General features: G+C 41.4%; 1 protein-coding gene across 1 annotated transcript; it reads right to left on the bottom strand.

The window, feature by feature from the left end:
* Positions 1-1,277: 1,277 nt before the first annotated feature.
* Positions 1,278-11,055, bottom strand: LOC144523361 (vitellogenin-2-like). The gene is given in 35 exon segments (XM_078258874.1): positions 1,278-1,507; positions 1,608-1,769; positions 1,919-2,084; positions 2,173-2,267; positions 2,359-2,453; positions 2,558-2,741; positions 2,834-2,963; positions 3,071-3,209; positions 3,341-3,483; positions 3,572-3,778; positions 3,872-3,940; positions 4,020-4,064; positions 4,155-4,621; positions 4,712-4,913; positions 4,997-5,147; positions 5,236-5,421; positions 5,528-5,621; positions 6,217-6,403; positions 6,502-6,621; positions 6,734-6,835; positions 7,161-7,285; positions 7,372-7,469; positions 7,567-7,784; positions 7,874-8,092; positions 8,188-8,313; positions 8,403-8,568; positions 8,652-8,809; positions 8,889-9,042; positions 9,149-9,297; positions 9,393-9,554; positions 9,644-9,895; positions 10,015-10,053; positions 10,055-10,167; positions 10,300-10,320; positions 10,956-11,055. Coding segments are annotated over 35 exon segments (5,097 nt in total). The 5' UTR covers positions 10,996-11,055; the 3' UTR covers positions 1,278-1,394.
* Between the last annotated feature and the right edge of the window lie 4,081 nt (positions 11,056-15,136).

Here is a 15,136-nt window from a genome sequence, read left to right as displayed (position 1 = left end):
AACAATAATACCAAGTTTTGATTTGATACCTATTGATTTGGCCAAGATATGTTGAAGTTTGTGTTTTGTGGCTAGCTCCGAAAATTAGTTTGGTTGTAAATTGCGCATACTTTAACGTAGCAAAATTATTTTTTGAGGAGTTCGAAAAAGTTGGTTTTGCACATTGTGTGATATTGCGAAAAAAACTTGTTTGCAGAAATGGGCTATATCCTGTGATTCAGCTTGATTCCAGGAACACGTGGATGTAAGGTTTTCTAATGTGCAATGTGTAATGTGGGAATTATAGGCAAAAACACGTTTGACATTATTATAGCGCCACCTAGTGGTCCATATGTGTAATATTTGGTATGTGAGGTCCATGAACCATTCTACATCTACACTGTAAATTTGAAGTTGCTCACATTAGTGTAAGTGGTGAATCCAAACCTGGGTACCATAGGCCATGCCCACTTTGATGAATCAGTACCCCACTGTAGGGGTGGCCTAAGGAGTGGCCCTAGATGATATCCTCAAAATTTGGTGGGGAGCCCCAGAGGGTAATGGCAAACAAATACTACCAATACCTCTAAAGTTCACTGATTAACATGTTTGTTTATTCCCTACAAAAACCAAAGTGTAAAAATGTAAAATACTGTATGTCATTTTTACACTTCATTTTAAACTAAACTAACAAGCCACGGAATCTTCAGAACATACAGGGTAGCATGAGGCTATTACTACTTAGCTAACAGTCTGACTTCAGGGTTCTGTTTTGAATACATGAATATACTTCACTGGAACTAAATAGATTTAAACCACAACCACTATCATCTCTTTACAATGTTTGCTAATTTATACATAACAATTATTTTAACAATACTCAAAAATGTTACTTTTGATTTAAAAAATATGTCATACACAATTATTATTTTCTTTTGATATTATTTCTTTAATGAGCTTGGATATTTCAGACAGTAAAAACATAAACAGCACTGTTCTAGAAGTAGACCCTAGAGACTCAAGACTTGCCAAAGAAACGGATTGGCCCTTTTTGGACTCTTATATTCTCCTGGAGCCACATTCAGACTTTCACATTGTAGAGTTTTGTGACTTCTTGCCAGCAAAGACTAGTAAGAAATAATGTTTAGCATTGAAGAGATTGTTGGAAAAGAGGAACAGTGTGTTGGATAGATTTTGGGTTGCTACAAGGTGACTAATTTGATATAGCATTGATGAGCTTTCTTTTTCTATTGTTTTGGTCTGTGGTAATGAATATAAATGGATGAACAAACAGTCAGTGTAAAGAAGACATGCTTCGTCCGGTCTGCAATTTATTGAAATTTACAGTTCAAACACAGTACTTAAAAATACTTGTACGAAACAAAAAGTAAATGATATGACTGAAGACCATGAGATTAAGCGCACTGAGCAGCGCAGCGACAGGCCAGGTGGGCTTCTGCTGTTTCGATCAGGTCAGTGCTCTTCTCATAGATGCTGCTCAGACCCTCAGAGACATTCAGGTTAGAATCTACAAAAAAAGGAGAAAGTAAAGCAGTTAGGTGCTGTATAACATAAGATGCTAGTATTATACAGTTTTGCTAACCAGCCGTGATTTCTTGCAGACTCACCAGCGGGCAGGCAGTGGTAGCCAACAGTGGCGATCGTTGTCCTCACCGGCATGCAGCCGGCCAGGCAGCGCAGCACGGGCTCAACAGAGTAGCATTTGGACTCTTGGCCATGGAGGATCACCTGCTTCTCCAGCTTCACAGATTCAAGCTTCATGTAACACTCTGGAAAAAGGGTGAAAAATAAAGGTAAGCACTATAATTATACATACGTATAGCAGTATTTTATTAGTTTCTTTATATGCTTCATTTTACCATTCAGAGTATAAATGTTATTTTAATAGGAAGGGTGAAGCAGGTACTGTAAGTATTACCAGAGGCATCCCGGCAGCTCTTTCCAGACAGAACCCAGGAATGAGCGTAGCTGACTGCGTTCTTGGTCAGGTGTTCGTTGGGTGTGCGGTACTCCTGTCTGATTTCTCCATCAGCCTTTCCACAGAGTCCACAGGTCTGTCCTCTCATCCAGTCCACAACTGTGACCTGGGAAAAAACAGTTAAGTATTTGCTCCATTACCAGTTTCGAGATTAATAAATCTAAATTTAAGTAGTCAGATTTTTTTTGTATCACCTTCAGCTCATTCAGATCAAGGTAGACCTCCTGGAGACCATGGCTGGGAGCATGGAGCGCAATGCCCCCACCTCTCTGTATGATCTGAATTTTGCCTAAAGTGCAAATATATATAAAAATGTGGTTTTTAACTTTCAACACATTGATTAATTGTAGCATGTTAAATTTAAATAAATATATAAAAACCTGTGGGATGCTGATATGGCAGGTTGCTGATAGGGATTTCTACTCCGTTAACCTTCACTATGATAACATTGCCCTTCGGATGCAGGTCCACATCACTGTTGGAAAACAATTGAAATACATGTATTACAGTTTTTATCTGAATTGTTTGTCTTTTTGGGGGACAATAGCTTCAATAGAGATATAAATACTATGTTCATACATGTTTCCGATCTTCACATTGATCTGGTTGTGTTCCTCTGTTTGATCCCTCTTCAGCAGAACAATGAATTTAAGTTCCGGGGTACAATCCTGAACCAACACCTGGGAGCAAGAGTGGGGCATCTCGTTCTTGTATTTCCTGTTGTTGAATGTGACCACTGTGTCTTTGACCATGGAACACTCAGCTGGAGTGGAAAGAAAAAGATAAATCAGTAAGTTAGCTATTTAATGATCAGCCTGACAATTTAGTAAAACATGTTTCTTTAAATGTTTTCACCTGCATGAGCCTTGGTGAGCATGTAGGAGATCTTGTCAGCCCAGTTGCTTTGGTAGGATTCTAGCTCAGCAGCAGTGTGACCAATTGGCAGAGCAATAGGGAGATGCACACCAAATATGTATAATGTCCTCTGTAATATAAAAATATTAGAAACAGTTGTGAAGTGTGTAGAAAATGAATGACAAAATATGATGCACAACATTTTCTGTGTGCAAATAATGGGCAATAAAACTGCACCTTTGGTGTCTTCAGCATAACATTCAGGCTTGTCTCAGAAGCAGCAGCCACAGACAGTCTGATCTGATTACGAACATTTTTTGCCTTTGCCAGGTTTACTCCATATTCCTTAGCGACGCGGGAAATGTACTGAGAGATCCTAGGTAGACATAAAAGTAAAGGTTATTTAAGCCAATTTAATTCCCAAACACGTCTTCATCCAGGATGCCTAATTAAGGTTATACTTATACAGAATATCAGTTTTGAAATCTGCTTAGTTTGTGATATTACCGTGTTGCATAGCGCGTCATGCTCTTTGAAAGTTTGTCCCAGGCAACCTTAACGCTGACTGCAGGGTCTTTACCCACCAGACCAGTCTCAGCCGTGATCTCAGTCTTGTATTGTTTGCACTCAATGCCCCAGGCAATCTTGGCCTAAGAGAAATTTAAATTAGAGGTAAAATCTCAAGCATCATACTGATGTCTAACAACTGTTGCTAAATCACCAAATCAAAGTTTTTACCATCAGCTTGTGGTAGCTCAGCATCACACCATCGGCACAGATTCTCCAGTGGTCATTCTCAGCCAGGTTGGCAATAATGACCTGAAGTCTGGCAGTAGCTCTGTCAAAGTAAGCTGCAATCTGGTATCCCTGAACCTTGTGGTCAGCTCTCACGGCACGGATGAGAATAGTTACAACAGGAGCGACAGCATTAGAGAGGTACTTGGCCTTAAAGTGAAAACCAGAGATTGATATTAATGAAAGTTTAGATTTTTCCCACCGAATACAAGAGACTGTAAATGACTTGGTCTGAAGACTTACCTTATTGTAGATGGTCTCGAAGCTGTAGGCACTGCTCTTGCTGTTGGCACGGGCTGTGGAGAGGGCATGCTGCAAACAAAGAAACCATACATTAGCCTGCTCCAACATGATGTACACGATGTGGCTGTCTCATCAATCTGATAATTACCTGGTGGATGTGGTTCTTGATAAACTTCATTTCATACAGTTGTTGCTGCAATAGAAACATTTGTAGATTAGTTATTTCACATGTTTTTGATTCTACTGTTTTTTTTTTACATGCTCTGAGGTAAAGCTGTCTCACCTTGGACAATGATCTGGACCTGGAGCTGGAGCTGGAGCTGGAGCTGGAGCTGGAGCTGGACGAGCGGCCGCTGGACACGAGAGAAGACTGGCTGCTTGAAGCACTTCTGGAGCGTGAGCTGGAGGAGCTGCTCAGTCTCTTTGATGCCTTGCCGACTGCCTTGCTCTTGGAGCGAGAGGAGGAGCTGGAGGAGGAGCTGGAGGAGGACTTGGATGATGTGGAGGAGGAGCTGCTTGAGTGGGATTTGCTGGAGCGAGAGCTGATAGAACGAGAGCTGCTGGAGCTGGATGACGCTGCTGTCCTGTTCTTCAGACCAGGAATCAGGATTTTCTTGAGTTTCATCAGGACGTTTTTGTCCTCAAGAATTTCCTCTTCCTCGCTCAGGTTAATCACTTTGAGGATCTTTTCTGCTGCCCTATCTCCAACCTGAACCTCAATTTCAATCTTCTCGACGACTGGTCCGGCAGCTGCAACCAAATAGATAAGTAGATATCTTACTTTTTAGCAACTTCTTACAAAATTACTTATATTATAATTTTGCCATCCATTTCACTTGCCTGGAGCAACCTCAACAATGACCGCATGTTTTCCAATTATGGTGTAGAATGGGCAGTTTTTGATGAAGGCTGCGTTGTGAGATTCAATCTCAGTGCACGCCTTGATTCCAAAGGTTTCGATTACAGCACACATTTTCTTTTCAAAGGCCTTGCGGACAATTCTACTTGACATGTCAACAGGAAGGATTTCAGATGACACTGACTGTAAAAGCAGAACAGAGGTCACCACATTAATTTGGAGCGGGGTTAATGTTTGTGTCGAAAATGTCATTGAATCAAACTCACCATATCACCAGCCGGAGAGGATGCAAAGGATGAAATCTTTGAAGAAAAGGTTTTCCTTGATGTCTGTGCTGCAACTTCAGCTGGAACCACTGGTGTGATTCTGGCAGCTGCAAGGTCTTCCACATTTCTTGCAACAGCAAAAGTATCAACACTGTTGGAGGAAGGAAAAATAGTTTTAACAAAACAGAATTTCAAAACTGGGTGATAAATGTCACTTGGTGACAAGGAATAGTACATACTATACAGTTGCAATCTTATCGATGCCCTGAACAGGCAGGAGTTGAAGCTTGAAGTTCCCCTTAATCATGTCAATTCTTGCTTCCATCTTTGCAGGAACAATTGTGTGAACTCTGGCTCTTGACATCAGAGCAGCCTGGACGAAAGCAGTATTCACTCCCATAACTGCGTAGGTATGCATGGACACACTGCAAGGGACAGAAACAATTTTTAGTAGGATTTTCCTAAGAACATTTTTTTTAAACTGATGAGAAGAATCTTAATAAGTTATCAAATAAGCTGCACCTAGATTACCTTGGAGTAATGGCAGCCCTGATGTTGATGTCAGACTTCAGAAGCTGGGCAGCATGGAAGTTTGCAGGCAGAGGTGGTGTCACAGTGGCTTGGACTGTGAAAAAATAAAATTTTTACTATCTGTATAACTATTTTTCTCAAACCAGCAACAGTTAAAAGGTATAAAATGTAAGATTTACCTTAAAAACAATAGTATAGATTAATTTAAAAAAAAGTCATCTCTCAATCATCACTTATGACCCACAAGAAGTTTGTGGTGGATTCTGTATCTGCAGAGAACCTGCCCTCTGCGTCAGCAAGGAGCCTTTGGGCCCCACATGGCCAATAACAGCGTTCAGGTTGTGCAACCCGTTTTTATTCTTAACCGCTGCTTTACCCCTCGGCGTCTCATACCGCCGAACAGGTTTTACGACACACAAACAGAAACAGACAGGATGAAGCTCTACATCCTCTCATAATCCGGCAATGTGACACCTTCCTTCAGAAGTGTGGGTTTGTTTATATGTGCTTTAGAAAATAACCACCATGAAACAATTGTTCGGCGCTTCCTCTCTTCATTCTCTCTCTCTCTCTCTCTCTCTCTCTCTCTCTCTCTCTCTTGCTTGCTAACTCTGAGTTGGGGGGAGGGGCCAATTTTAAACACTATGTTTACAGATCAGTACATATTATACCTTTTAAGCGCAACTTACGTTCAACAGAAGCAGCAGCCACAGCAGCAGTATAGAAACTGAGCTCCATGGGCAGACCAATGGTGGTGGGAAAGATGCGACGAACCTCAGCAACCAGCATTGGTTTTGTCAAATGAAATGCGAACCCAGACATCACAGCATTCAAAGCATTCCTGCCATAAGATTGGATTGCTGTTCCACTGGCAAGCTGTAAACACAAAATTGATTATAGGACATCAGATATTCAGTTCATAACCATTGATTACTTAGCAGGTAGAAGACTAGTTACAGTAGAATATGCCGTACCTCAATAATCTGATCAATAATGGCTTTGTCAATGTTGGCAAATGCAATTTCCTGTCCAAAGAATTTCACATACACAGAGGCCAGGGGCTGGCTGGAAGGATGAGCCCTCCACTCAGAAAGCTGTGCAAAAAAGAAAACAGTTAATAAAATGTATGTGTTTTGATTACATAATTATTTTTATTTTTTAAATATATTATCTTATTAATATATTATCATCATCTCTTGAACTTACAGCCTTCATAACTTGTTTCATCTTGGTCATCCTGTCAGCATTCTCGGGAGACTTTTGTATTTTCAGAAGGGCCTCCTGCATTCCCTCAGTTCTTACTCCAAGCTGAGAACAGGATAATTATTTGATGGGTTAGTATTTTCAAAATGATTACTAAAAATATAATGTGCAAGGTGCATATAGCCAAAATAATCAAGCCTGTTGACAGAAAATTTTAATCTGTTACGTTAAAGTTAGGATTCATGGCAGTGGTAAACAGCCAGAGATGTAGGCATTAATTCAAAAGGCTAACTACATTTTTTTTCCTTTTTGCTGTTATGATTTGACACATTTGCATTGTGCAAGGGTGTATAAGATGGGAGTGGCACATGCCAGATATATGAGAGCCTTTGGTTCTGTTAATTAGCTATGTAAGACATGATTGTCATACCTCAAGAACATCAGCATAAGCTCCTGCAAAGTAGGTGCGAGCTTTGGCCACAATGGCTCTTGGAAAAACAGTTGCAGCATCGTTAACATAGAAGGCGCTAGCAGCAGCACCCATCATCCAGGGGTCTGTAGGGCAAAATATGAGAACCTTCAAAACCCATGTTTTAATCTAAAAACTCTGATGACAAATTATTATCCTGTAGTGCTCTTACTGTGGTAGGTATCTAAATAGAAAGCTCTGCTGAAGCGATAGCTCATTCTGTCGAATTTGGGGCTAAGGATCTTCACAGCAACGTTACAGGCAGCAGCACTGAAAGTAGAACAATAAAATACATATGATTATTGGTGCTGACATGTTTAAATAGAAAACCAAAACCTGCAAAATGAAATATTATGTAAGTTCTTACACAGAGGCAAAATCAGGAGCGGTGTTCTTGGTCATGGCTTTCATGTAAGAGTAGACAAAGCTAGCGACCTGCAGATTTTTTTCTTTCAAGAGGACATTGGCGAGAGTAGTCACCAGACCCATTGGCAGCTTGGTCTCAAACATTACAATAGCAGCAACCATTCGTAGCTCTGGGTGGAGAGCCTTGTCCATGAACAGCTGAACAGCCATTTCCTGGATCTAATTCACAAAGATGAATGTTATAAATAAAACATGTCTTAAGTGTATTCATTCTTAGTAATGGAAGAAATCGCAAAATCTAGTCTCACCATCTTGGGCTCCTTCTTAGCAATGTTCCTCAGGGCCAAAACAGCATCAATGTGAACTCTGTGTGGCAGGCCAGCAGCAGCACTTCCAAAGCCAGGCAGGAGCTTCATGATTGGCTTCAGGCTGGCAGGATGTCCAGCATTACCCAGGACTTTGAGAGTGACAATGACCTCCGCAATCTCACCTCTGGCAACAGCCTGGATAGCAAGTTCATGGATGGGCTGTGGGAGCAACAGAAAAAAAAACATTTGTGTCACTGATGTTAGAACTTAATTTAAGTTATATAAAACATGTTTAAAAAAAAAAAGATACATACCCTCATTAGCTCAGCTGGGCAAGTTGGGTTCTCTGCACAGTATTTAGCAACCAGGGTGCCATAGCCCAGCATGACAATCTCACGAAGAACTGGGTTTTCTTGTATCTTGGGGTTCATGGCCAGGCCCTGAGGAGTGGTGAAAATAAAGAACTGATTATGCGTCCCAGTTCTCACATCATTACAAATACTCAAGAAAACTTTTAACATTGACTTGCCTCGGCAAGCTTGATAACCTCCAGGTCGGCTGTCACCATGTGGACAGATGCCAGAAGTGCATGAGCAGCTTCGGCAATAGTCATCTCCCCAGCGAGGAACTTCTCCTTGAAGAACTTCAAAGCAGCATGAGTACCAATGGCAGGGACAGCATTTAGGATCCAGTGCCTGGGAAAGAGAAATAATATATTATTATATTATCCATGGCATGTTTTTTTCATGGCTCTTCTCTGAATGAAAGTGGCAGTTACCTGTAATCGGCTTTAGCTTTGAACCGAGTCCAGAGGGCCTCAATACTCTCAAATCTGGCCACACGCAGCAGCTGGATGAGCTCAATGAATTTCAGAGGAGCATCTTCGTGGACCATGGCCACATTGGAAGTCACCAGGTGGTTTAGAATCTCAACAATCTGTCAGTAAACAAAACATTTCCCATCTTAAAATTTGCTGCCACAGGATGAATTACCGGGGGGGTATTTCCTGAAGTACCTGTGCCTCGGCATTGCTGATCCTCAGAAGCTGGATGGGTGTCTGGAGAAGCTCGCTGTCAAACTCGTACTGCAGGGATCCACGGGGAACATATGGAACATCAGCTCTGATGTGCTCCACTGCAGTCGTGATCTCAGTGAAGGTCAGGATTTGCCTGTGATTATACATCAGCACTACATCAATGTGCAGTGACATTTTGTGCAGATTATAGCACTGACATCACTGTTATTGCACTCTTCTTTTTCATTTAAACCACATACTTAGCCTCCATCTGGGCAGCGCCATTCATCATGTTGAAAGGTGAGAACTGGATGAGCTCTGTAGCAGTTGCCTCCAAGATCAAAGCACCTGTGGCTGCTGGCTTCATGATGTAGCTAAAAGCAGCGGCTCCGTTCAGGGTCTTTCCTCCCTGCATTGACAAGACCCACAATATTGTCAAACCAGCAGTGTCCAGCAGTGTACTGTACTGTAAAGAGTATGAAGTGAGAGGAAAATTGCACTTACAGCCTCACACTCAGCGCATCTCTCTGTGTAAGCCAAGCCGATGTCCTTAATGATTCTCTGCTGGCAGTGGTTCAGGTCCTTAGTCTTGGTCAACAGGATGCGGTCAGCCTTTGCGTCCTCACTGATGATGTAGTGGGTTTTACACACACCCTGTACTCCAGGCTAGTTCACAAAAATCCAAACACAGTTTGTCATTTTAAAGCAATGTGGCATTTTGTGGGTGGAACTCTATGAAAATGAGTTATTTGTACCTCTTGCAGCTCATAGACGTTCTGAGTCTTCTTGACATTCAGCTGGAAGATGTTGAGGATTCCTCTGCAGACATTCAGCACAGTTTCAGAGACGCCAGCTGGTGCAAACACTTTGCCGACAACACCGTTTGCATACTGAAACTTGATGGGTGTCAAGAGCTGAGCAGCCAGGGCTGAGGTGAGCTTGGTGGCTGGGATGAAAGCATCTTTGGGCCAGATGCCACTGTACTCAAAGATTTCCGGGTCTACAAGCTGTAAGGAGGAGTGACAGTTTGAGTGAGTTGAACACTTGATGTTTATAAGCCACTTAGAAAAAATCATTATTCTAGTTCACTGACTAACCCTATTCCCTAGTTATTCATGTTGTTTACCTTCAGCACGAAGGTGTCGGCAGTTGCGGCACTGATTACAAACTTTGCTGATGACTTTCACTCCAGCGCGTGCCAGACCCTCCTCAGGAAGGCCACCCATAACAAAGGCCTCATATTTGTAGACGTAGGTCTTTCCAGTGGCAAACTCTGGAGCTGCAATAATAGATACCAAAACAAACTAGGGAATTAATTTGCATTTCAATAAAAGGTTGAAACTGAGAATCAGAAACGTTCTATATTTACACACCAGAATTACATTTTTAACGTAATAGAATAACAACTTACCAAAGTTGACCTGGTTACCCGCTACAAAACAGGAAAAAAAAAGGTTATTTTATGTCTTCAGGGGACAAAATGAAATACAGTAATTATCAAAAACAGTAGAAAGAGAATTGATAATGTTTTAAAAGACGGTGTCATGTTAATAAGTTATCACTAAATGAAAATAAAAGAAAGTCTGTGGTGTTTGGTAGTGTCAGGGCTGATTGTGAAATATTAAATGGAATTGATAATGAAAGAGTATATAAAAACAATTCTAGTGAGTGATTATAGATCAGAAACTGTTTGAAGCTACATATAGAATATATCAATCAGAAACTAATCTCTAATCTAAATATATTGCTATTCCTCTATTTTTTCCAAATTGTATTAACCTGACAAGCAAGTTGGTAAAACTAAAGAACTCCAGAGTCTAATTTTCTGCTCTAGCATATCATCAACATTACACTTTCAGCAAGTGCAGTACTTGTCTTATTAATTCCAGTTATGTTTTTCCTAATATAACACAATATAATATAAGTGGAGAATTGCTACCTTGTACTCATCTACATGTCTATGATCTCATTCTACAAAAAAACAAATTTTCAGAACTTTAATTTAATTTAAAGTTAAACCTAAGTTGATTTAGTTTAAAATGCATGAAGAAATAAAGATGTACTTACCAGCAAAGGCCACAGTGAAGGCTAGCACAAGCACCCTCATGACTGGTGATAGTGGACGACTGCAACCAGGGGCTTCCTTATATATTCCTTTTTGCTGGATGTGTGCCTATTAAAATGTATCATTAACTAAATATCAGCTTTCATTGTCATTAATGTTAACATGCCCTGACCCTGCAGATTAGATGAATGGAGTAAAACACGAAGGAAAAATGTCACAGACAGGGTCGTATCCAGGGTTTTAAAATTAGTGAGGTCCAGATTTTTTCTTTTAATGGAGCTTATTAAACTGGACTTTTGGACGAGCAACATTCATACCAAAATGATATGTCTATGAAAATGACATCTACCAACACAACCCAAGTGTGTGTGTGTGTGTGTGTGTGTGTGTGTGTGTGTGTGTGTGTGTGTGTGTGTGTGTGTGTGTGTGTGTGTGTGTGTGTTCATACCTACATCACACATCATGGTCTTTCTGTGCTCCTCGGCTCTCCTCTCTGGTCATTCATTTATATTTAGTGTGCATAATTGTAAAAAAAAAAAAAATTAAAGAAATAATGTTTTCATGTCTGTGACATAGCCTATTCTACACATGGCTATATGGCCTATATGCTATAGACATAAGACATAATACAGTATAGTAAAGGGTGTCAGCTATGTAAGGTTGCTGGTATAATGTTGATATTGTAGTACTGGTACTATTATTATTCTCTGCCCTATGTTAGTATGTCAGTCATGTTGAATTAAGTACATGTGTTTGTAGATATTTGTGGTTTTTTGTGTGCTTTAATGCAAAATCACAACATTATAATAACATCAGCACAAATACAAATGAAAAGCTTATGCCACTGCCAGGGGAAATACATATAGCTCAGCAATGAAGCCATCCAACAAAATAAATAGTTCACATTTCCCATTATACAACATAATGAGACCACAGAAGATTACAATGACACAGTTTTCATGCCTTTAACATTGGATGTGGGTCTGATATTATCTAAATAATGGTCAAGCTCATTTATAATTAAGTAATGATTAACCTCCTCCTTTCTGAATTCATAGAAACCAAAAAGCACATTTTTATAGTTGTGATCGCTCGCTGGCTCTGGTGTGGGCTCGGAAAATGTGTCTGCAGCGGGGTTAGAGCGTTCTACAGACTACAAATACTGCCATCCTCCACAGTAAAGGAAGATAAACATTATAGGCTACTCTTGTCCCGAGTAATCAGGGGTTAAATTGAGATTTGTTATGTGGGGGGGGGGGCTCTCCCTAGGAGGGGTATGGGGTATGCCTCCCCCGGGAAAACCACATACATATAAACCATTAAATGGCAATTGTTTTTTTGAGTTTTGTGCAAAGAAATTGAGAAATCGAGTCTTACATTATATGTGCAAAACTGCACGTTTAAGAGCCTATACTTTGCATTGTTGTAGTATTAACAGGTATTAGGGCATTTAGCATTTACATTACTGTTCATCAGTCATCACTTGATTACACATTGTATTACCTTATGTAATAAGAAGTGACCCATACAATGTGCCAAACATAATGTGCCACATGAAGAGACAGTGCAGCATATGACAGTAGCAACAGCTGAGAATACCAAGATTTGGGTTTGTGGTGACCAGGTCCACCTCACACAAACTTCCTTCTCCCATTCTCTCTCTTTACTACTACCACACACACACGCACGCACGCACGCGCGCGGACGGCGAGGACCGGTTCAACGGCTTGGTCAGCAACATGAACTCGTAGCGGCCGTTGGAGCTTCCGAGCACCGGGCTTCCACCGTTGCGAACGGGGTTTTTAGCTTTAGGAGAAGGCATTTTATCTGTTAATCCTACCGAGGTAGACACTAAAGGCGTTATGTTGACCCGCAGTGGTGAATTGTCTGCAGTGCTGCGCGGGCTGTTGCCGTGTTCCGATTGTTCTCATCTCAGCTCCGCCGAGACAAAATAGACATGCCATTTAAAAAATCTTTCATTTATTGTCAGAAATGTTTTCAAAAGCAACACTTTAATTAAATTGTATGTGACATATTTCCAGTAGGCAACTGACTGCAAGCAGGCACATCCTGACACAAACGAGCAGGCTTATGCCCCGGAGAGCCCCGGCCCAATTTAACCACTACGAGTAATCCTTCCTCCTGCACGTACACATCCGAATATCCCTCGCTAGCTGAAGCTAACAATGTGACAGTTCACGTTTACTGTCTATTTGTGCTATGAACAGCGTGCCTCACTGAGAAAATAGGCAGGACGTGGCTCGAGCAACGTAGCTCGAGCAGCGTGGCTCGAGCCGTGCCTGCGAGCTGTGTGACCTGTTACACGGGCGCCGAAATGAAAAGCAGGTCTGAGGCGCACTCGCGCTGCTTAGGTAGGAGGTATGTACTTCATTTAGATGCAGACTAGTGTTTTTTTTTAAGAAATAATTACCGAAGTCCAGCCCTCGGTGACCTTATTGCTAGCTATGGCCACGGCCAATGACATAATAAGTTATCTTAACCTGACTTTTGGCTTTCCTGACAAAAAAACATCCCAATGTCCAAAATCCAACCATGTTTTCTAATCCAGTCTTTTGTTCCAGTCTTTCAATAAAATGTCACTGTGTTGTGACCTGCAATTTTATCAGTTCAACTGTTGACTCTCCAAATAACTCTCCAACATTTGTTTAGCCTACTTAACTTTTATTCTCACAATGTTCTAAATAATCAAAACGCATCAAAATCAAGTCAAGAAGCTTTTTTTCTATTTAATTCAATTCAATTTAATTTATAGTATCAAATCATAACAAGAGTTATCTCAAGACACTTTACAGATAGAGTAGGTCTAGACCACACTATAATTTACAAAGACCCAACAATTCCGCCAATAGCAAGCATTTAGTGCAACAATGGCGAGGAAAACCTCCTTTTAGGCAGAAACCTCGGACAGACCCAGGCTCTTGGTAGGCCGGCATCTGCCGGTTGGGACACAGAGACATTGATACAGATATAGAGAAATATGATTCACAATCATTATAGCAGTTGGTATGATGAACAGTGGCAATTATAAAGATAATAGATCTATGACTAGAAATAATAGTTGTATCAGTTCAGGGCGTAGCAGGGCATAGCAGGGCCATAGCAGGGCCACGGCAGCAGCTCCGGGGAATAAGCTCCCCGGAGCTAAGTTAGTAACAAGCATTACTGGGACATGAATGCACACAGATGGAAAGAGAGGGGAGAGAGGAGCTCAGTGTGTCAAAGGAAGTCCCCCGGCAGTCAAAAACTATAACAGCATAACTAAGAGCTGGTCTAAGGCAAACCTGAGCCAGCTCTATAAGGGTTTGTAGATGAATCTGACAACTATGAAGAGCAGCAGAGAAGAGAAGGGGTGCTGTGTCTGAAGCTATACACCCTCCCCTGCTGGTCTAGGCGAACGCTGCAACTCCTCACTCCTTAACCATAAACTTTATCAAAGAGGAGAGTTTTAAGTTTACTCTTAAATGTTGAGACGTGGTGTCTGCCTCCTGAACCCAGACTGGGAGCTGGTTCCACAAGAGAGGAGCCTGATAGGTAAAGGCTCTGGCTCCCATTTTACTTTTAGGGGCCATCCACACAGAAACACTTTTTGGTATAAACGCACGTTTTGCATCGTTTTGGCCGATCGTCCAAACAAATCCTGTAAACGCACCGCCTGAAGACGCACTTTTTTGAAACCTGGTCCCAGGGTGAAAAAATTTGAAAACACCACCCTTGCGGCCTCGTTTGGACGGCGCAGCCGCATGCATATCAATGTCATTGCCACACCCCTCGACCTCTAGCCTTCGACCTCTTATCCTGCGACAACATCTCATAACAACAACAATTCACTATCAGTCCACACAAATGATTCTGGTTTCCTTGCACTAGCCATTTTCGTCATCTTCTTCTTGTGTTTGGTTTCTTCTTCTACTGTCTGTTTGTATACAGCGTGCAAGCTTTATGCACATGTTCCGCCTCTTCTCCGTTTTTGGTGAATTTCTGTAGCAGAAACAGCGCCACCTATAGGCCTGGAATATGAAGTAGCGTGTTGAGTCATTTACAAATGGATCTGTTCTTGAAACGATGCCAGGGAAGACGGGGAAAAAAGATCGTTTTGGTACGTGTGGACGTGGCTTTAGAGACCAAGTAACACAAGTAACTCTGCATTCTGGGAGCGCAGTGC

The sequence above is a fragment of the Sander vitreus genome, chromosome 9, assembly GCF_031162955.1.
Source record: "Sander vitreus isolate 19-12246 chromosome 9, sanVit1, whole genome shotgun sequence".
Classification (NCBI taxonomy): Eukaryota; Metazoa; Chordata; class Actinopteri; order Perciformes; family Percidae; genus Sander; species Sander vitreus.
Note: the sequence above shows the minus strand (reverse complement) of the source record. Positions and strands in the feature narration are given on the sequence as shown.